We start from the raw sequence: 22,436 nt of genomic DNA, 5'->3' as shown, positions 1-22,436 counted from the left end.
TACGGCTTTTTACATGAAGTTTAACGGGTCACCTTGTCCTTGGAATAATCCTCATAGAGTCTCTGGAAAAGTCTGACTCCTCGAATGTTATCGGTTTGTCTATAAAGTACGGCAATCTCCTGCCGGAAAGCAATGTATTCGTCTTTTTGTTGAGTTCCTAGTTCACAATGGTTAGTTACTTCCGTCGAGGAAAGAGTCCGAACTGGTAAGCCATTGAGAGCACTTTACATGCTAAATGTTAACATTTCTTATTTCCCCGGGAGAGCGATTCAGTTGCATATTATATGGGAACCGGTTTGTGCTCGGCACTGTCGAAAAGTTAATCTTCCTCTTCTTCGTCTTCGATGGTTACTACTGGAGGCTTATCTTGAATTCTGAAGCATTCTTCAAAGAAATCCACGATGGATTTATGCAAGTGTTGTTCAAACTGTGCGTTCTTCATATAGTGGTTTTCGTCTGGGTATATCTGACAAAGAAGAAGAAGTCAATAAGCGTTAATGAAGAAAAAATAGAATAAAATGGATTACAAAAAGTCTCTTTAATTCAAGAGGATGGCGTCCAAAAGAGAAAAGAAATATAAGGGAGGTACGATGGCACCGTCCGTAGGAGAGGAAAGAAGCGTGAAATCAATCGTTGGGTATCCGGGAATAGATGGCAAGTGTGATGGTGGGAAGTGGACACAACTGGGTTTAGCTACAGAAATTCCCGTTGCTGGGGGCTTGATTGTAAAAGGGATTGGAGGCCAAAGTGGAGAAGACTATGAGAGGGTAATGATGTGACAGAGCAGGTCTCATGTACCCCTGCTACCCCCCCCTGCAGGATGGCAGGGCATGACATCTCATTCTTATGTTCTGTGTAAGGTCTGGTCTTGTGTACGAGGTACGAGTTTGACATTATCGGGCGTATGGGGTGGAAGAAGAAGAATTTGTGTGGCCGGCAAGGGGAGACACGAGACAAAAAGAGTAATAGAAGAAACAAAATGAAAATGAGATCTGTTAAGAGACTAAGGAAGGGAAGATAAGGCTGACTTATCTGACTTATGGGTAAAAATATTGTCTGTTGCTGGCAGTGTAAGCATTAAATATGTAATATATCGCAACATAATAATATTATTCCACAGTTTGCAGAAAAGTTGGGCTAGTGTTCCCCAGAACACCAGTGGAAATGAGGGATTTTCAGCTGCTATAGTATAATATGTATCGATATATACAGTATATTCACTGCCGTTCATAAATGTGGGGTCACTCGGCTGTTTTTATGGAAACATAATTGCAAAATGGAGTGATGGGAGTGATAAAGGGCCATTGGAACACAGGAGTGATGGGAGTGATAAAGGGCCATTGGAACACAGGAGTGATGGGAGTGATAAAGGGCCATTGGAACACAGGAGTGATGGGAGTGATAAAGGGCCATTGGAACACAGGAGTGATGGGAGTGATAAAGGGCCATTGGAACACAGGAGTGATAAAAGGCCATTGGAACACAGGAGTGATGGGAGTGATAAAGGGCTTCTAAATATATATATATATATTATAATGACAGACAACTAGTCTCAATGTAATCGCAAACAATAATAGATTTCTGTTCAGTTTAAATCCCATATCAGCCATCCGGTAATAGATTCCTGGGCTCACAGATAACAGTCTACTTACCAGTAATGAGTAATTGGCTTTTGCTTTCACTAAATGCGTTATGAGGTCTGCTGTATGCTGGAAATGGACTTTTTCTGTAAAAAAGATCAATATCAGTAAAAGGGACAAATTAATTAAAAGACATTTTCGAACTGTTCACCGCAAAGCCTCTGCCTAATAGGTTCTTATCATTATGAAATAGATTAGGGATTAAGAAAGAGTTACTTACCATCTGCAGTGGCGTGGATAATCAAAAACTTCTCTGTGTTCAGTAAGGGCACTTTGTTTTCTAATTTGGAAAACTGGGGATATGAAGATAAAATGGAACATTTTCAGAAAAGGCCGAATATATTTGCTTTTTACAGAAATGACAGATGAGCTACTTTAAGATGTGTTGCTTAAATAGAAAAAAAGGAAGAGACACTAAAAACTCTAACATTTATGGCTGTTTAATCATTTATGTTCTCCCATTTATGTTTTTTTTTATAGGAAAATATCTGTCCCACCCTATAAATGGACCAAAGTGAAAAAAATCTGTACAAAACCACGGCTTATTACAATTAAAAGAGGAGATTTGCACTAATTTAAATTCAGATATTGAGCTTTGATATATTTTGGGGGGTCTTGTAATCACCTTATTGGAATTACTATAAATAAGAATGGATTTGGTTAATGATGTCTGAGTTTATCTTCATCCAGTTCTCATAAATCGCGTGCTGTAATCAGACGCAGATACCATTTGTAGGTTAAATATCCGTAAAAAGCCCGTAAACCCACCTCGTATGCTCTGTTATCGAGGGTACGCAATCCCAAATATCTTTCAGAAAAGGCAGAAGCTTCAGAAAGGAGAGACGTAGAATTAGTTAACGGATTAAAACAAATCCACAGAAACATTATTATTATTTATTGTTTTATAGAGCACCATCAAATTCCGTAGCGCTGTACAATGGGATAATATATACAAGGGGAATATCCTGAACTCCACCCTGACAGATAACAGCGATCTCCCCATTTATGACATCGTGACCCCACCATACAGGGCGCACCACAGCCCGGGACAGCTGACCCTTAGGAAAAGGGGATAATATAGAGAAGACAGCCATCTATTACTTACTTAATCCGTACGCTACGGAGATCTCGGAAAGTCGAAGGGTTAAAATAAATCAGGGGCAAAGGAGACAGTATAGGATGGGTTGGGGGGGAGGATGGGATTTCCACCTATTCTCCTCTGATTTAAAAAACGGAACCACCGCAATAAGCTTTATTTTGTGTGTCTGCTTGTAATTCTAAATATAGCCACAAGGTGTCTATAGTGCCAATGTAGCATTTACACTTTGACTGTATCCTTTCTGTGCTTCTTCAGTGGAGTCCCCTTGGTGAACAAGTGTTGGGCATTGGGCCAATTACACCATTTCAATACATTTTTTACACATCTAACTCATTTTTTAAAATCACAGCCTTCCAGACATAAATGTAAAAAATCATACCATATAATGCAAAATCTGTTATAGGCGAGAGAGCCGCACCGCACGTGAAAATCGGGATATCGTTACGATTTGACAGAAGCGAAATGCTCAGGTAACCTCCATATTCCTAAAGAAATAATAATTAAAAAAAAAAAGCAGATTGAATATATCTTACAAAAATAGTAAAATAATACAATATTGTTAATTTTTTAAAAAATATTTCATGGTATTGTTCATTTTCACAGCGCCACGGAATCTGTATAAACGTAACGTAACAGGCAGACAGGCCAAATAATGCTAGTTTGGGGCACGACTGTCCCTTTAAAAGCCGTTCCACACAAATGTAATTATTTATGCCGTTTGTAAAGAAAGCAGCTTGTGTGTACTTTGTGTGATATTCTCGCATCTTGTCCTCTTCCCAGTCTCTTTTCGTTTTAATTATGCACCACCTTCTGTTCAAACTAATTACTTGCGTTCACGTATTTTCCGATTATTTTTGTGTGAGATATTATTATATTATTCCTGTGAACGATACTATTCCGTGTCAGTAATTGTGTAACATTCAGAAATATTAATTCAGGTAAAAAATCATACTTGAAATGATGTTTTAGCTTAAAAACAGGAATGGGGGGGCGCATGTTTCTGTTGGACCTACTACTTCCTTCGGACGTACAATAGCTTCCTGCTCTAACAATAAGACGGGAACTATAAATCCATGAATTAATGTTACCTACGGCTTGTGTATTTTGCTTGGCAGTCAGAGTAATATAAAAAAATATAGGTTGGGAGTTTAGGGAATTCTATCTTACGTAGAAAGAAAAATACAAAAAACAGCATATATATATTTTTATATATATATATATATATATATTTACTCACAGAGTCCATTGCACACCATTCCAAATGTTCCAAGCCCGGTGCTAGTAACCAGCAGTTTTTTTGAAAGTGTTTTATATATATATATATATATATATATATATATAGTTTCATAGTGTGAGCTTTTTGGGAGAAGTAAGAACTTTGTGTTGGGCAAGGAAAAAATATTAAATGTATAAAAATGTGTATTGTTTTTTAAATCCTTAGCTGTTTAAGTTAAATGATGACTTTGCTGCCAATAGGAAACACAACAAATAGGAAAATAATTTAGATTGTAATTGAGATTCCGTATCGCATATAATATATTTAGTAGATTCAGTTCTAAATAGAGAAATATCTGTTCAATTCAAACAACACGTCAACCAAAATGTGTTTGTGTTCCATTAATGTGCATATAATATAATGGAATTGCCATAATTATAGATGTAAATTAATAGATTTATTGAGATTAATAATTATTATTTGATTATCACAGAGACAGACAGACAGAACTGGTTTTTATTTTTAATTCCAAAACAGCAGTAATGTATTTCCAGCTTGTCTGAAACTTTTTTTATACAACAACCTCATCAATAACATTTAAATTTGTTCTAACTCGGCAATCATCTAAACCTAAAAAGCTATGAATGTTTAATAAATCAGGTTCCCATTGAAAGGTGTATATAATTGTAAAATGACATTATCATATATAATCCGATTTACAGCATTCCTCTGAAATCAAGTGATTATGGGCTCAGAAAATCGATGCTTATTAATACTTTTTCTCATCGCTATAATAAAGTTAGTAAAGCGCTGTTCAGATTAGATGAGATATATCAGTGAACACATCAGGAATAGCAATATAATAATTCATCAGATATGGCGTATGTTGTTAGTATAACCTTGAGTGCAAAAAATGATTAAAAAAGCAATTTGTGCGGGAATATTAAGAGATATTATTTTTTATATTTATATTATATTTATAATTTAGATTATATTTTAAAAAGTGGAATATATATATATATATATATATATATATATATATATATATATATATATATATATATATATATACTGGTTTAGGATTCTCTAATTTGCAACTAATATTTGCCAACTGATAATAGTGAGCAGACCCCATAACATTTTATTTATCCTTTTTATTTATTGTGATGCCTGGATTCACAAGATAAGTAGATCCCTTTTAAAAACAAGATGGCTTTTTCGTCACCCCTGCCAACTCAAAAGCGAAGAGAGGATGCTAAAAAATAAATAAATGCAAGCTCTGCATATCTAACAAAATTTGCATTTGTGGGAAATGTATTATTCTATTTAAACATTTATATTATTATTATTATTATTATTTATTATTATATTTATTCTATTTTAAGAAATATTAACTTCATTTGTTGTTTTTTTTTACAAACAATGAAAAAAAACTATAACAATTAAATTGCATATTTTTCTTTGTACACATTACAATAGAAATATTATAATATATTTCAAATTATTAGTATCCCACAGCCTGTGGTTTGGTTGGGTTTATCTCTAAGGATTTGGTGTCTGAATGACAGGTGCTTCAGGTAATAAAATTCAGCCTCCAAATTATAATACCTTGCGATTTATTGCTGGCTGGTTGGTTGAGAAGTATATGATGATGAAACATTTCAAATAAATGAGTACAAAGTATAGTTTAGCATACCTTTCCGAATACACCGACCCGCTGTTTATCAATGTATTGTTCGTTTAGCAATTTACTGAAATACAAAAAGAGAAGAAAATTCTGAATTAGTAAAATAAAACCTGAGAATTCTCAGGCATGTTCAGGATCTTGGATCATTTGGCAAACACACAACTATCTAAGTAACTCACACCTTCCCTTTAACCGAAGGTGAGTTTCCTTCAGAAAAAAACTGACTTGAACCCTAACTTCTGGTTACTGTTACCGGTCCTCATCCTTACCAGTTTGCCAGCCTGTTTTTTCATAGCCTCAGCTCTAATTATTGCTGTTCCTGTTTGCCCTTTAGTTAACTTTTATTATATTTACCTGTTACTGATTCTGGACTGTCTGACGTTGCTGCCTTCTCCAAACCACTGACCTTGGCTGCTGGACTCTAAAGCCTCAGTTTTATTATACAATTATAAAACAAAACATAAAAACATATTCTGCGGTGTACACTTTAATCAGAAAACATGCGCACTTAACTCAGGTTTTAGTAGGATTACTGAAATGACGAGCACTTTGTTAATCAGTAACGTTTACCTTAGAGCTTCTACTTGGTCCTTCTCATCTACATCCCCCAGCTTTCGCTTCATCTCGTGCAAAAGTTTTGTGCCTTGAAATCCACTCCCACGTCCATCAAATTTCACCACGATGGCACTGAAGGAGCTGACCAGCACCGTGATCCAATTAATTTCAAACTTTTCCGTCACGCTCTGGCTGCCGGGACTTCCGTCACTAAGACGCCAAGAGAACGGAGAACTTTAACAAAGCGATTCAATGTTGGCGACCGTAACGTTATAAGCAGGCAGCTCCTTCTTTATTGTGAACGTGACCCTGGGCCATCCCCAAATTAGTTCCTCAAGCATCTCCACTGATTCTGGGTATGGTTCCTCTACAGGGAAGGAGACCCCCTTCTCGAGGTTACAGATTTCGGAAAGCCCCTATGTTGCTGTCTGGATTTGACCATTTACTGCCCATCCAGAGTCAGACTAAAGTATCCCAAATTAGCACTAGATCCTATTCACAATATATGTATCAACATGTAATGATTTCTTTGGCCCCTAGAAGGGCCAATTCTTGACCAGCCAGTAATCTAGTTTGCCTTAATTTGCCTTATATGCCAAATTTCCCCCCCATATCCCATTGCTGTCTGCACATAATGGTTTAACCAACGAAAGGCTGCGAGCGCAACCAATGAGTGACTTTATTATGATAATTTGTAAAGTATTTAAGCTAAAATACCATTAACAAATTTCATTTAGAAGTAACTAAAAAGTGAGATAAAACATATTAGCAACGATCTTCAGCGATTAGATCAGAACATGACGAATGCGATAATTATTATCACTTTAGCATTAACAAGAAATAATAATTATATGTTAATTGATAGTTTTACTAATGATTTAATATTGTTTTTTTTGTAAATGATTTGCTGTATTGAGTATCCTCCACAGCAGGTGGTGAATTTGGTAATAAATTGAGATGACTAAATTAGAGCGTTCAGTTGATTCGACGCAGCCGACGGGGTAATGAGACTGGAATAAACACTCAGAGGGAACTCGGTTCAGCTAAAAGCAGAAATTCTCTCTAGACTGATTGTTTATTATCCAACGTTTTGCAATTAATTATGTTTAGCACCTGGAAGTTTTTCTGGTTGCAGAAACACACTGGAGGGGACGTTAACATAAAAATTATGCGAAAATATTAACCCTTCTCGAAAGCTATTTTATTCTACCGTATTTCACAAATGTGTGATCGTGTGCGTCGTGCAATCGGTCATCTGTTTTAGATATAGAGCCCAGAAGTTCATATATACAGCAATCAGTGAGTTTAGATCCAAGTGTGTTCCTAATTCCGGCTGCACAGACTTCTCCCGTCTGCTGTTTCATTTGGCCACATTTACGTCACCAGGAGGCCACCAGCCTTAAAGTGCCAGAGCCACCCTATGATCGCCAGTCTGGCCCTGTGTACCACCCAGAAGTTACCCTTCTTTACATTACATCTGACCCTCTACTTTTAGACTACAATCTCTTGTCCGAATTATGACCTCTAGTTCCAAAAGGGTTCACAGAGCTTTCTGGAATGTAAATAGTTAAAAGCAGGTCTGATCACCCTAACAACACAACAAGCATCTGCACCTCCATACATATTATTGGGTGAATACGTGGAATCTACCGCCGGCAGATGTCGGGGAGGTGATGTCACACATTTACCGAGGTTTGCAATGGGAAGTATTTGAAAGGGTTCAACAAGAAGTAACGGGGAAACTAATGCGTAGCTACAGTGTGAAACGGTACTAAATATATGGGTGTAATAACACCATAATAAAAAGCAATGTCTGAAAAAAGGTGTAAAAACCAGCTTTCACGCTGCCCAACACCTAGCGGCGTATCATCTTGTTCTAGAACTGTCGGAAATTCTATCTTCTGGCTCAGCTGCTATATATATATAGCACATATACATATATATATATATATATATATATATATATATATATATATACACATATACACAAAACCCAAACATTTACCTAAGTTAATAAAAGGAAAAATGGGGTTTATTTGATTGACTTTTTATCATTTAATGCAAGATAATTTGTGATTTAAAGAGATTCTGTTTCAGGATAAACATTTGAATAACCGGTATATTGGATGTCTTTAGGGATTGTATACGATGTATGTGATGTCTTTCTAGATGTTCTCCTAGGAAGCTTCATTCTCTGCTCATATATATTTGTTCTGTTTTTAGTCCAAATATCCTCTAGCTATAGGTTGCTTGGAAGTTATCTCTATCTTGGTCTTTCCATCCTCCCGTTTACTTCGTATTGGATTTGTTCAAATGAGATCTAACTAGAAATCGCACCTTGTTCATCTTCACTGATCCCCTTGTATGTGATCAATGCAGTTGTTGAAACAAGGGTTGTTTCCATGATCTATTACATATCCCAATGCAGGGGCGTAACTAGAAGCCACGGGACCCTGGTGAGAAAGTTCCCCCCCACACAACCTGTCTGTGCTTCTTTGCCCCTTGCCCCCATACAACATATGTAAATACACATTACACACACTGATACTCGCTAACACACACACACCACCACTTACACATCCATGCTCACACACACAATTACACATCCATGCTCACACACACAATTACACATCCATGCTCACACACACAATTACACACCAATGCGGATTCCAACGAATGATCTGAATGCCTCTAGATATCATGTGCTAAATGTAATTTATTTTTTTTATTAAAAATGTTATGCTTTAACTTTTGTTTCATATTTTATAGCTATTGCCAGAAAAAGTTTGAAATTTGCTGTTGGTATAAAAAAGGTAATCTAGCCAACTGTAATACCCAATGCCTAATAATGAATTGGATCTAGAATTGTACATTTTAAAACATGTATAATGTTTCTCACATGTATACAGATAGGATGTACGACAGCATTGCAAACTGGTGAAATGCATCAGGATTTGCTGGAAAGCACTGATTTGGGGGCAGTTCTTATCATCTTCTTTAGAGAATTTCCATTTCAATAGGACTTTACTAATAGGCATTCTCTTTTTTTTTTTTTTACTATATATTAAATGAATGGGAGACAAATGTTCCATTAAAGCCCAATTCAGAATCATGGAGAACACCGTAATGCATTAACAGCATGAACATACTTACACAACGAGTAGCAGAGGGTAATGAGCTGTGTTCGAGAACGTCGCAGGCTTGATAATCTGCATTGGCAAATCTAAGGAAATAATAGAAAGAAAAAAAAAAAAAGAAATAATCTGGTAAATTTTCCTTGAAGTGCCAGGATTCCAAACAAATGCTATTAACACACTATGGGGTTAGCTGAGGTCAAATTAACCGAATCATTCCGCGAGGCTTTTTTAAATTGAACTGTAGCTAGATCTATTGTTCTGCCTTTAAATTTGCTGTTTGTTAAGATTAACAATACAGGAGACATGCATCAAGCTGACAGATAACAGGTTGAGCGTAGCAGCTATTAACTTCGCAGGCTACGTCCCATACGTGAGAGTAACGCTCTTGGAGAAGATAAGGGGGTCGGAACTCTGTGGAAAGGTGATGGAACACAACTTAGAAATAAACCGGAATATAGTTTTATTATTTAGGATATGCTTTCGTAAAATGTACCAGTTTGTCACAGAATACTCAGAAACGAAATGTAAACTATTGTGTTCCGAAGGACTTTCACAACATTCCACTCTGGAACTCGGTGGTTTCCCCTCGTCATGTGGACACGACAACACTTTGGATGACTGGTGTTTTTGATTTCTGTTTTTGGAAGGCCGATCAGACTTCTGCCATCCTTAAGTAAATTTAAACCAAACGTGGGTAGCTAACATTGGAACAACTAGAGAAAGCGTTGTGTTTAGGGGTCCTAACCAAAAGATTTGTTTCTGTTAAACATCTGATGAAAGCAATAATCACGCATAACCACAGAAACGTAATACAGGGTTTTGTTCTTTTTTTTTTTTTTTTCTTCTTGAATATTTTTTATACATCATAGTCCTATAGCATTAATGGAATTTTTGTCTCACCTCCATCATATCTCCTGGTGGAGGCCCTAAGCAGCTGATTAGTCTGTTCATGCTGGGAGTATCTGACCTACTTCTGTTTGTTGGGTTGCATGTGGACCCTGTTCATTTGAGCCAAGTAAAGTCTTCATTGACTTAAAAGCGATCATCGGTTCTGACTGGAATTCAGTAGGAGCTCATTCATACCAGTTTCTGAATTAATCGGGACCGACAGCTGTTTAATTAACCAGGGCCCGGGTTTCCAAGGTCAACTGCTAACTCTTCAAGTGTTACAGTGGGCAGCTGATCTTTGGACTTTTGCGGTGGTCCTGTGGTCTTTGTGTGGGGCAAGCTGTAATTTTGCTCATTTTACCTCCCCATTTCTAGCTAGACATGCCCCTTTTGGTCTGGGCCTAGTCCTTCTCAACCCTCATGCAGAAAGTAAGGAGAAGCCAGCAGGCTTACAGAATAAAATATTGCTTTTTGGACTTTTTATAATTGCTGAAACAGACTTATCTTGCAAGTGGATGGCTAATTCTCTAGCAGAGGACTTTAAGGCAGGGCAAAACACGGCATAAGGACATTTAGTAATGGAGGACACGTGAGGGAGGTTTCAGAGGATCCGTACCAGCTGCAGTGAATAGTAATTGAGATATTGTTCTGTAAACCATGTGTTCCTCCTAAGCGGCTCAATATACGCTTCAGGATAAGGTCTCCAAGGTGCCCCTTACAAGTGAGAGTCCTGTCGCAATCACACACAGAGCTCCCAATTTTATTTCTACTGCTGTCTCCCATACATGTAAATATAATTACCATCTAAGCCTGTACATAATAATTAGGTTCTCCCAAGGTCTTGTTTGCTTTTCTTCTCTAGAATACACTCATGGGTTTATTTTTAGATAATATTCTCACTTGGGCTCTTCTCTTCCATCCTCGGAGGTTTCTCCTGCACCGATCTTACCAACCATATCATCTGATTTAGTTTGTCCGCATTTATAAATCCTGATTCATCTGATCCTACAATGAATCCCATCTACATCTCACTTTATTTCTCTGGCATTATTGTCCCTACAGATTGTAAATTCTGCTCTTTCATCCTTAAAGTTTTTTGCCATGCTATTTCCTCCTACAACATTTACAGATAACGTTGATAAAGACCATGATAATGGCAAAAACAGTTTACGTTAATGATCAATCAATATTACAATCAGACACATGTTCAAAACCTAAAATATAACATTTAAAATTCCCTTTCCCCTAGAAAATTATAATTTTAAGCGTCAGAAAGGAAACAGTGGCATACAAAGTGTTTTATTATACGTTAACATATAAATCATAGCGTTTAACAAAAAAAACCAAAAACGTGTAGGTAACCAAGTCAAATTATACTCATTTCATTTAGAAGTCACATAAAGTCTATACAATATAAACACATTAAGTCATTAAAAAAAAAAAAAATTAAAAAAATGGCCAAACTTACCATAGTCCTTTATCTTGATATTTTGATATTCAATTTTTGGCATCTGTCTCACTTCCATCGCCAATTTCACTTTAGAATTGTTCTCCAATTCAATAAGAACTGTAGATAACAAAGACAAAAAATAAGGAATTTCTGGGGATGCGTTAAGATTTATACACCGAACAACCACCATCTTACCAAGAGACCCCAACGACAGCCATGGGGGCCCAGGGTGCTTCTGCTATCAGGGAACTAAGAAAGTTGCTAGGTCTCCAGGGCCTTCCCTTTGATCTCTAGTGGTTGGAGTAAACTTTTACCTACTCTCTACTTGGCTTGACAACTTATTACCCTCTTCCTATTGGTTTGGCCCACCTTTCATAGGCTGACTACACATGAAGAAAAGGAGAGGAGAATTTGAGGAAAATGTTCCTTTTTTATTGGACTAACATAATATTTAATGTTTATTGTTATTTATATATATATATATATATATACACTAATTAAATCAGATTTTTTTTTCTTTTCCTTTAAAAAAATAAATAAACTGCATTGAATATTTAGAAATATTTTATCTATTCAGGACTTAATTACCTTACACGTATTAATTGGATTAATTTGTCTGTAGCACTGCGCTGTATTTATTGCTATAAATCACAATATTACATAGATAACTACAAAAATTATAAAGCATTTATTTGAACAAAACTCTTAAAGCAAAATAAGATGCGTATTGTTTTCAGTAACAAAAAAAATTAATAAGCTTGATTTTTACGGGGATTTTCATTTAATTAAGACTAACAGAATTAGCTTTATCAGCTGAAGGATGTCTGCCACCCATGGGAGCGCTTTTATTTGTTATTATAATTGCAACCGTGGATAAATAGGGGAGGCTTAGGGAAGATTGGCATATCACTTGGAGGACACTCTTGTTAATTTTTAGGACTACTGGGAATGATTTATTCAATGAAGCATAAATGGTTATCCCTAATGTTATAACAACACCTCTATAATATTCTGTGAAACAATTAGCCATTATCAAGTTCAGAATTGTTATTGTATCAAAAATAAAATATGTTACAGTGACAGTAAAAAAAATAAATATATATATATATTGTGTGCCTAGAATAATGATCATAAATATGAAAAAAGGGGAAGTTTGGCTTGGACCGCTGTATTAAAGTTTGTCCTTTTCATTTTCATAATAAATATTAAAATAATATCAAAATCAAACATATATATATATATTATAGAGAATGCATGAATAATTTAGATAATGCTTAAGTGGAGTTAGGCAAAGCATTAAATGAAAGATAGAAAGAAACTGTTCAAAAACACACAAAAATACATTTATTAATAGATAGGAAAGTTTACTAAACCCAGGGCCAAAATATTTTATGTATGCAAGTTTTGTAACTAAATAATTTTAAATTTAAGTCTAAAACTTAAATTTAAAGCTAAAAAAAACCAAACTACATTATATGCAATGGCTGATTTCACAATTAGCCTAGAAAAACAAAAAATATATATATTAATATATATATATATATATATATATATAAAAAAAAATAAAACTAAGTATACATAAACATAAATGTGTTGCATAAATTAAATATATTATGTTCGTTGGTTACGATTTATAGATGTATTTCATTCTGTCAGGCTCTCAAAACCTGCAATTATCATGGTCTGTCAATTTATGTGACAGAAGAACTAAAAACAGGCAATTCTTTATATATTAAAGACCTAGGTATGTGTCCAGGGAAATAAAATTAAGGTCGTATGCGAATTTTGTGTTTTCCTAGTAAACAAAATATATATATATATATATATATATATGTATGATAAAACTAAAAACCTATTAAAATGTCTGTGTTACTAGAAGGTAGTAGATAATAAAACAAACTTTGCTATAAGTTAGGTTTGCTTCTGTTATACTTACTTTGTTTAATATAAATGTAACAAATCAGCTGCGATATAACTCAATATCTGCCTGCCGTAACCGCGCGTTAAAATCTTACATCCCATCTGCGGCTACCCTCCAGGCTATGTATATTTCAACGTCCCATTTTCTTTCACTCCCTACGGTTTTGTATCTGGGTTGCGACGCACACACATAATACAGACAATATTAACAGCTAAATAGGAGAAATTGCATGGTTTAGCCCACATTTTACCAATCCGTTATAGCTGATTGACCCTTTTGAAAAGGCCATTGGCAAATTATTAAAAAGCCCACTGGTTTGCATAATTAACTGTTGTGGTTTTAACACTTCTGTGAGCAAAACCCTTCCAAAAACAACAAGGAACTGATCTGCAAGTCTACAAGATTTTAATGTATATTTAATATAACAGTCTATATGTATAAATGACTGATTTAAATGTCGAGCTGATATTATGGTTTATATCTTGAAAAATGCAGGTTTCAGGTATTTATACATGGAAACTGAAATTTTAATTTTTTCCTAATCTCGTTCAGTTTTTGAAATCTTTTAAATATCTAATTTTTTTCTTAAGAATATTTCCAGTGGAATGAGTATTTGAGGCCTGACATTCTTGAGTCTGAAGGTCCAAGGAATGGATCTGGTAGTGGAGAGAGTCGCCCTACCCTGGTTTGTTGTTCTGACAGGGAATATATACATGCCCCCGATAAAAAGATCACCAATGGAGTTAAAAGTGATAAAGATTATGCATAAAAAAATCATGATACTTTCTCTTGGTGTTGATAAAGATGTCTTTGTGGATCTTTATATGACATCAGAACTGTATGTAGTTGACGTGGTTTCCAATTAAAATATACATTCAGACATCTAAACAAATGGAAATGAGCGAACGTCTTGGGCATGTGAATAATAAATAATTGAAAATGCACTTTTATGAATGCGCTACGTGTTTCAATAAATAATGGCGGTCTCTGTAGAACACAGAATATGATAATTACATACTGTATATACTTTGAAAGCAGCTGGTAAATGATAGTGAATAAGGTTTCTTTTTAATTAGGCTTGCATTTTATTAAAGTAAGAGTGTAACTATTATTGTGAATGAATGAAACATTAATATGCTAAGTTATGAAAGGGAACATTGCAACACCGTGTGTATTTGCTAAAATTACTTTTTAATGTTGGTTGCGATCAAGTTTATTTGCTGATATGTAGAGTTTATGAATTAATAATATGTACCTGGCTTATAGACCAGCATTTTATATACATCCTTGTTAATCATGATATGAAGGAAAGTCTGTTAAACACAAATATGTTTATTTCGTTCCTTTTATTAACCTGCCTGCCACATGCCAGGTAGCTTTAGTGCTTTAATATTTTATCGAAATAATCTGTGGTAGAATGAAACAGTAATCATCTGTTATGTGGTTATGTGAGTATCAGCAAAAAAGTGTCAGAAACGAGCACAAGAACGGAAAGAAAAAAACAAAGCAAGAAAGGGAGAAATAAAAAAGGAAAGACACACAGTAAAGAGAAAAAGAAAGTAAGAAAAATAGGAAAGGGAAAGCAAAAGAGAGAGAGAGAAGTTAAAGAAAGAAAGAAAAGAAAAAAAGAAAGGGGGAAAAAAGAAGGATAAAAAGGGTAGAAAATGAAAGAAATAACTTTTCATTTTCTGCACATGGTAAAAGGGATAGAGTAGTATTTTAATGAGTGTACTTACTTTGTCCGTCTGATGTGTTATGAATTGTCACACTAGGTATCCTTGGACCTAAAAAAAAAATCACATTATCAAGAATGTACATCGGTCAATAATTAAACAAATCCCTCGTCTGTATTTTTACTGTAGAATTTTTCTTAATATGTCTGCCTTTTAAACTTGCCGTTTCCAACTCCGCTGCAGAATGAACACGTTTGCTCCGACCGTTCCCGGAAATCGTTATTTGACCATGTAAAAGTTAACCTCATTTTTGTTGGGAACACTTATAATCGTGTGACAAAAAAGGTAGGCGCTGATAGGCTGTTGTCATAGAAACTAGAAAAGCTTCTGTTGTTTTGATACGATTACAACCTTCAAATAAAATAATGTCGGATCTGCTAACGCTCCAGCAATATAGAGAGGCTTTATGATATGAACACCTAAAGAATAATAGTACAACATATAGTGCAATTTAGGCGAAATCAGGATTTTTCTTAGTAATATCTCATAGGTTTAAAATTTTTTGAGCCTGAATTACTATATGGCAGCATAGAATGTTAGTCTGTATTAAGAACATGGGTAGTAATATTAAAACAGTCGAATAGATGGATAAAATGATCATCTGCACAGAAAAGGGTAATCGATGAGGGGAAGAAATGATTCTCCAAGAATTGGGGGTGAGATTATTAGAAGGCAGGGCAAGTAAGTGAGAGCCGAATGCTGAAACCGTTCTAAAACCTCCAAAAAAATATCATACACTTGACTTCTCATCTCTATTCTCAAGGGTTTATGTAGCTGATAATTTTAGACCCGAAGCTAAACTCCCAGCGTGTAAACAAAAGGAATTCAGATGTTCTTTGCCAACATCCATAGTGTGCCTCTTAAACATTGATGAATGATTTAAAAAGAGCAGCTGCCAGCTAGGCGAACCAGGAGAAAAACGCTCTGCAAAACCGAGATAATTGGCAACCTCAGAATCTATCTGCCGATTGCAGATCTCTTTATTTGTTGGCTTATGAATTATTTATGCTCTATACGCGCGGTTCTGACAATATTATCATACAAATAAAAGGACTTGCTTTATTTTGCAGAGGCAAAGCTAGCGTTTTAATTCCCCCCCCCCCCAACAATATCAGTTGTAGAACACAGACAGCCCGGCCCTTGGATCACAAGGGCTGAAGCCGTTCAAAGGGAAGCTCTAGATTTGTCTTATCCCATCAACTACACCACAGCTTACATCTATTTTCCAGGAGGATCCAATATTACGTTCCTTATACATTATGACTCCGTGTCTTAAACATTAATTGGTCGTCTCTATTATATAAACAAACCATTTATTACAAAAAAAGCTGTCCGATGTGTGTAAAGAGTTATTATTTGACAACATCGGGGGTTACAGTTTAGAATCAACAATGGTCCTGAAGTTCTCTCACTTCTTCTCATCTCTACCCCTGAGGAGGTGTCAGTTTGGAGATTCTTAGAACAGGAACCAAGATGGCTGCTCCCATTATTTAACCCATTATCTGTGTTTTTTTTAATATATATATATATATAAAAAAAAACAGATGACGGGTTATTTTTTTTAATATATATATATATATTAAAAAAAAAACAGATAATCGGTTAAATAATGGGAGCAGCCATCTTGGTTCCTGTTCTCAGAATCTCCAAACTGATACCTCCTCGGGTATTATCTTATTTTAATATTTAAACACCTTTTGTACAAGTCAAAGATCTGTAGGTTTTTTTCCAGGAGCATAAGCCTACCTGGGAGTTCAGATGGAATTAATTGTATTATATCGTTATCTCAGCGGGGTTTGAAACCCAGTGATTAAACGTTGTAAATGTGTATAATAGATATCCACAAAAGGTAGCCATCTGTGTTTTGCTGAACTACAGCTTGCATCGTTCCCAAACGAGTCAAATCCACATTCAAGCATTAATTACCATGTTATCAATAATGCCGGGTGAGAGATGTTAGAAAAAACCCTACTGATCTCTAGCAGAACACAGTGGAAGTTCCGCCATACATTTTTAATGTTATATTGATACATGCGCAAGAGTGGAGGTTCTGGACGAGACCGGACTGGGGATGACGAGGCGGCCCTGGCACTTTAAGGCTGGTGGCCCCCAAGTGATGTGAGTGGGGCTCATGGCTCGATGAGACACTGCGCTATCCTCTGAAGCGTCAGAATCTAATATATATAATATATAATATCACTCCATATATTTAGATATATGGAGTGATGTTGGCCAGCGGCCCAGCAGGCGTATAACATAAAAGCAGGGCTGTTGGTAAATCTGATGAAGGTCCCTTATATTTTGGTGAATTCGCTTCTCTCTCTTTCGGTGGAAGGAACAGCCTCATTTACTATGTCAGTAACTCACCTTCACATTTCAGCAAGAAGAATTCCAGACTGTGACTGAAAGACGCGCTGATGTAAGTGCAGTTTTCAATCAACAGACAGGAGATACATTGACGGTTGAAGTTCTCATTGGTATTTGCGCTGTGAAGACATAAATATTTTCCAGTAAATGATGTTTCTGGATAACAGCCGTCCCGGCCGTGCATTAAAAAAAAAAAGTTAAAACCAGTACTTTTATTTTAATAGTCGTTATTGATAGTAGATGTTTAAGGTTTTGGGTTTCAATGGGTAGAAGTAGGCAGGTAATGACATGGTTACCTGTATAACTGCCTCCGTCTCGACGAATCCTCTGAGCTCAGAAAATAACTGCAAGCAAAAAATCATATTCATTAAATTCAAAGTAAAATCTATATAACAATTTTATATAATAGAAAACAGGTTTTTTATATATATAATTCTCATGAAAACAATAATCCTTGTATTTGCTGATTATTCACAGCAGGTGTTATTTGTTTAAATATACAATATTTATTTTCCTACTACGTAATTATATAAATCTGGTATTGCAGTATTGAGAGAATACGATAGAACCGTCCGGATCCTCAGTAGAGAGTCTGTTGTTCATACAGTAAAAAGGAAACCTTGTTCAGCACTTAGATCCAAAAAGGTTACTTATTAAAGAAAATCAATGCATAATCATTTTTGAAAGTTTTAAATAATGATAATAATAATAATAATACAATAATATAAATAATATCACAACAATAACTATATTGAAGTTATAATTGAATATTATACAGAAATCCTATAAATATATAAAATTCACGTTTTAAATCCCATGTCTTCTTCAGCTTTATACATCTTTCCTTTCAGCTTTTTTTTTTTTTTTGCTTTTCAGTTTGTTTTTTTTTTAGCTTTTTTTTTTTTTAATTGACCTAGATTCTGTTATATAGATTGTAATCTTTTTTTCCCCTTTGACACAAACAGACTGTAGCTGACTCTTCCAGATGAAAAGCCGTGGGAAGCAGGGATTGATGAGAGAGATTCGCAGCCTCCCCATTGACACCTTTGTGAATTCTAAATGACTTCCGGACTCGGGAGTCAAGTATCTGTGACCTGAGATACAGAAAACCCTCCGTATCTCTGCTGGAAACCTCACAAGGACACGTTTTCATTATATTTTCTGAGACCTGGGAGGAAATATCTCGCAGCAGCAGAGAGGAGAATGCACTTGGTTCATTTCAGCTTCCTTTGTCAAATCAAGAGGCAAACAAAATGTACTATTATTGGGGGCAGAAACCTCTTAACCAGCATTTTTATATCAAATATTTAACTAACGCCTTTTTAGAAAGCAGCAAAATATTTCCTGTGCTCATCAAAATATTATATATATATATTGTATATAAATATTTTTTAATTAAACAGAATTAAAAAAGGCAATATATTATATGTGGGCTTTAAATATATATGTCAATATGATCTAGGTTATTGCCATAGTAAGTTTGCTACATTTTCTATTTTTAAACATCTTTATTTGCCTCCAATCCTTCTGTATTAATCATCTTTCACGCACTTCTTTGTGGGACGAGCCCATTAGTGTAACACGCGGATCCCCTTCCTCGGCTGAGTTTGTAGGTCATTGTATAGCAAGTATGGATCGCTCACTAAGATTCGTACATTACTTATGGATACAATACATTAATGTACGCTTGTGTTTAATTCTTTTTTTGATTTATGGATACATTACATTAATGTACGCTTGTGTTTAATTCTTATTTTATTTATGGATACATTACATTAATGTACGCTTGCAGTTGTTGACCTAGTTTTAACATCATGTGAGATCCCAAGTGAAGTCTGACTAGAAGGAGTAGATGGATACTTCGCTCCAGGATCAACTTTCCTACATGCTCGTCATTGAGAGTCAGTGCGGAATTAAAGCAACACAGAATTTGTTCTAAGGTCATGATCATGTTTTCTAGTACTCCCCAGATATGCACAAGTGGGCCAACCAGTTATTATTTTTGAGATGAGTGCTAAGTGAAGTGTTTTTGTTCATACTTACACCTTGTGGTTTTTTTCATCATAAGCCAGAATCTTGGTAACATCCCAGTCTCCCGACGTGATGGATTGTAAATTGTCGTTGCTGTTGTTAGCCTATATAACAGTAAGAAGAAGAAAAACATCTAGATTTAATATGGTTAGCACATGATGACATTTGTCTTTATGGAGGCCTATATACTTTGGAGCGTACAACATGCGCTCGATGGATATAGGATAGGATGTGGCTGGTTGAGAATATCTTTGTATTAATGACATCAGGGTGAATAACTTTTTTTAGAAGCCAAAGAATGATACATCCATCAAGATCAACGTATAATTGCAAAGGTTTGGGGGCCAGGGCTGGATTTTTCCAGCCCTGGTTAAGGGTGTCTGGAGTGTAAATGTGTGTATATGGTGAGATCGTGGATGTCTCCCAATCCTCCTGGAGCTTAGAAACATGAGATTTGACAGCAGAACAGACCCATTCGGCCCATCTAGCTTGCGACGGGCTGAAACCAAACATCGTATACAAAGCAAGTGAAACCTCCGTCAACATTCCGTTAAGACATTACAAGGTGAGATTTTTGGTCAGAGTCTGCAGTATCATCATCATGTGTACAAAACTATAAAAATAGAATGTGATGGAAGATAAGAATCATTCATTCATCTCATCTGCTCATTTTTTTCCCTACTGCTGTAAAAAGAAATCTGAAAAATAAATTGTCTATCCAAATACGTTTTATACCCTATAACAATTTGCTACAAAGCAGCTTATAGTCATAAAAGTAACATAGTAACTCTAAAAAAGAGTGGATTAAGGTGATATGTAAACCGGTCCCACTCCAGAGCACCAGAGCTGCTCTTTAGAGTAGTACGGAGTAGTAAAGGGCACCTCCAGTAAAATGGAGTACACAAACAGCAGTACAGGTATAGGTGCAACGATTTTAATAAAAAAATCAATTTTTACATGAAAGAAGAGAGGATCCAGCTCATAATAAAAATGGAGTCCATAAAAGCTGGCAGCAATAATCCAAAAGGTCCAGGAGTATAGTAAACGTCCATACAACGCGTTTCGCTATAAAATTCAGCTGCCTCAGGTGCATTATATGCAGAAGAAAGGTCTTGTTATATATTCGGTGTTCATCTTGGCTTAACAGCACTTTCCCTCTGCATATAATACTCCTGTGAATTTTAGAGCGAAACGCGTTGTCTGAACGTTTACTATGCTCCTGGATATAATGCTTTCTCAGGATATCTTCCTCGCTGTTTACTCCACAGGCTTTTCCCTGAGGTGCCCTTTACTACTCCTTAAGGGCATTACTACTCTAAAGAGCAGGTCTACATACCCCAGAGCCGGTTTTCATCTTGTAAAAGTGAGTAGGGCCAGTGGACATATCGCTTTAATGTCACAGAGTCACTACACTATATTACTGTTTACATGTTTGTATCTTACGGGTTATTTGCTGAGGCATGTTTATGGAAGACCATCAAGGGTAATCATTAAGTATTCGATGTACTGATCGTCACGTGTCATATCCCATTCTATAGTGCTTGGGAATTTAAGGACACAGCGCACTTATTTGTTTTTCCCCCGCTTTTCTTTATTTTTAGTAGTTGTTGCGGAGTCTTCTAGGTAGAGGCGCAGCTGTCTTTTGACTAATAAGGTGCTTCGGTATTCCATACTAATCTTAAGATTGTTATTAAGGCCTTTTTCCTCACCTGGGATGAAGACATAGCAATGTGGTGGAACTTCCCTCGTCCTCCTTGTGGAATTGCCCTCACAAAGAAGAACTTCCTCCCGTCTTTGGAGAAGATTGGTTCTTCATTCTGTAGGATGATAGATCCAGTTTTTGTTGCCATTGGAAAATAACATTAACTCTGCATTACAAAGCCTTTTTATGTGAAGACTATTGAAAAGTAACTATTCTAGTAAAAAAACCCATTAGGTTTTATATTAAGAAGCCACGATGTGGATAACCATTCACATCATGTTGTTTTAGACTAAAGCTTGTCCAAATGTTTCTACCGCGTTGGAATGTTTTATCTGGATCCATTATCTTGTTTTTTCTCGTATAAAAATATTATTCTGTAAAAACAGTCTTCTGGGTAGAAATAATCAGGATCTCGTTGCACAGTTTTACCTGAAGGTGGTGCTAAAATATTACTTTGTGAAAGCGTTCAGCTATAATTTATATTTAGACTTCTGTGTTATGGAACGCTTCTGACAGCAAAGCAAGTAGAATTTTAAAATATTAGGAATCAGTATTGGAAAGATGATGGGGTGTTACTATCCGGGGTTATTCTGTATTATTCTCCAAATTACTGGCCTATACTAATATACTAATACTAGTGGTCTATTCACTAAAGAATGGATCCAGTGAGGTTCTCCTTAAAGAAGGACTGAATTGGCCGTGTATAATGATAGTGCGTGATTTAACTATGCATTATACAGGGCCGGCTCAGCCCATCACGTTGAGTTTGCTTCTCATAATGTGTGGTGATATCAAAGAACTGAACTGTTTCGCTCGCCTGTAACTCCTTTCTTTAGTGAATAGACTTCACAAGGCAATTTAAATATATGACCCAAGGGGTGAAGGCATTCTGTGAGCTTCTGCACGTTTCTCCTACAGCTCTCTGGCCAAAAATACAAGTTAAATATGCTCAAACTTACCTGCCTGTGCAACCAGGCTTCACTTTCATCTTCATGCTTCTACAAACAAAC

The 22,436-nt window shown here is 35.8% G+C and overlaps 1 protein-coding gene across 2 annotated transcripts in view; it reads right to left on the bottom strand.

Annotated features, from left to right (window-relative positions):
* Positions 1–319: 319 nt before the first annotated feature.
* LOC149275907 (A-type potassium channel modulatory protein DPP6-like) overlaps positions 320–22,436 on the bottom strand; it is a 366,925-nt gene continuing 344,808 nt past the window's right edge. For both annotated transcript variants that reach the window (XM_089504156.1, XM_089504157.1), the window contains exons 12-26: positions 22,386–22,424; positions 21,434–21,541; positions 19,737–19,828; positions 17,990–18,037; positions 17,694–17,812; positions 15,330–15,377; positions 11,691–11,789; positions 9,351–9,420; positions 6,213–6,407; positions 5,652–5,706; positions 3,119–3,224; positions 2,409–2,467; positions 1,861–1,933; positions 1,653–1,726; positions 320–466 (exon numbers count right to left, since the gene is read on the bottom strand). In XM_089504156.1, coding sequence (XP_089360282.1) covers positions 320–466; positions 1,653–1,726; positions 1,861–1,933; positions 2,409–2,467; positions 3,119–3,224; positions 5,652–5,706; positions 6,213–6,407; positions 9,351–9,420; positions 11,691–11,789; positions 15,330–15,377; positions 17,694–17,812; positions 17,990–18,037; positions 19,737–19,828; positions 21,434–21,541; positions 22,386–22,424 — 1,332 coding nt within the window. The remainder of the gene's footprint in view (positions 467–1,652; positions 1,727–1,860; positions 1,934–2,408; positions 2,468–3,118; positions 3,225–5,651; positions 5,707–6,212; positions 6,408–9,350; positions 9,421–11,690; positions 11,790–15,329; positions 15,378–17,693; positions 17,813–17,989; positions 18,038–19,736; positions 19,829–21,433; positions 21,542–22,385; positions 22,425–22,436) is intronic.

This window comes from Sceloporus occidentalis, unplaced genomic scaffold (genome assembly GCF_023333645.1).
Source record: "Sceloporus occidentalis isolate IW3139 unplaced genomic scaffold, rSceOcc1.0.p SCAF_258, whole genome shotgun sequence".
NCBI classification, from domain to species: domain Eukaryota; kingdom Metazoa; phylum Chordata; class Lepidosauria; order Squamata; family Phrynosomatidae; genus Sceloporus; species Sceloporus occidentalis.
Note: the sequence above shows the minus strand (reverse complement) of the source record. Positions and strands in the feature narration are given on the sequence as shown.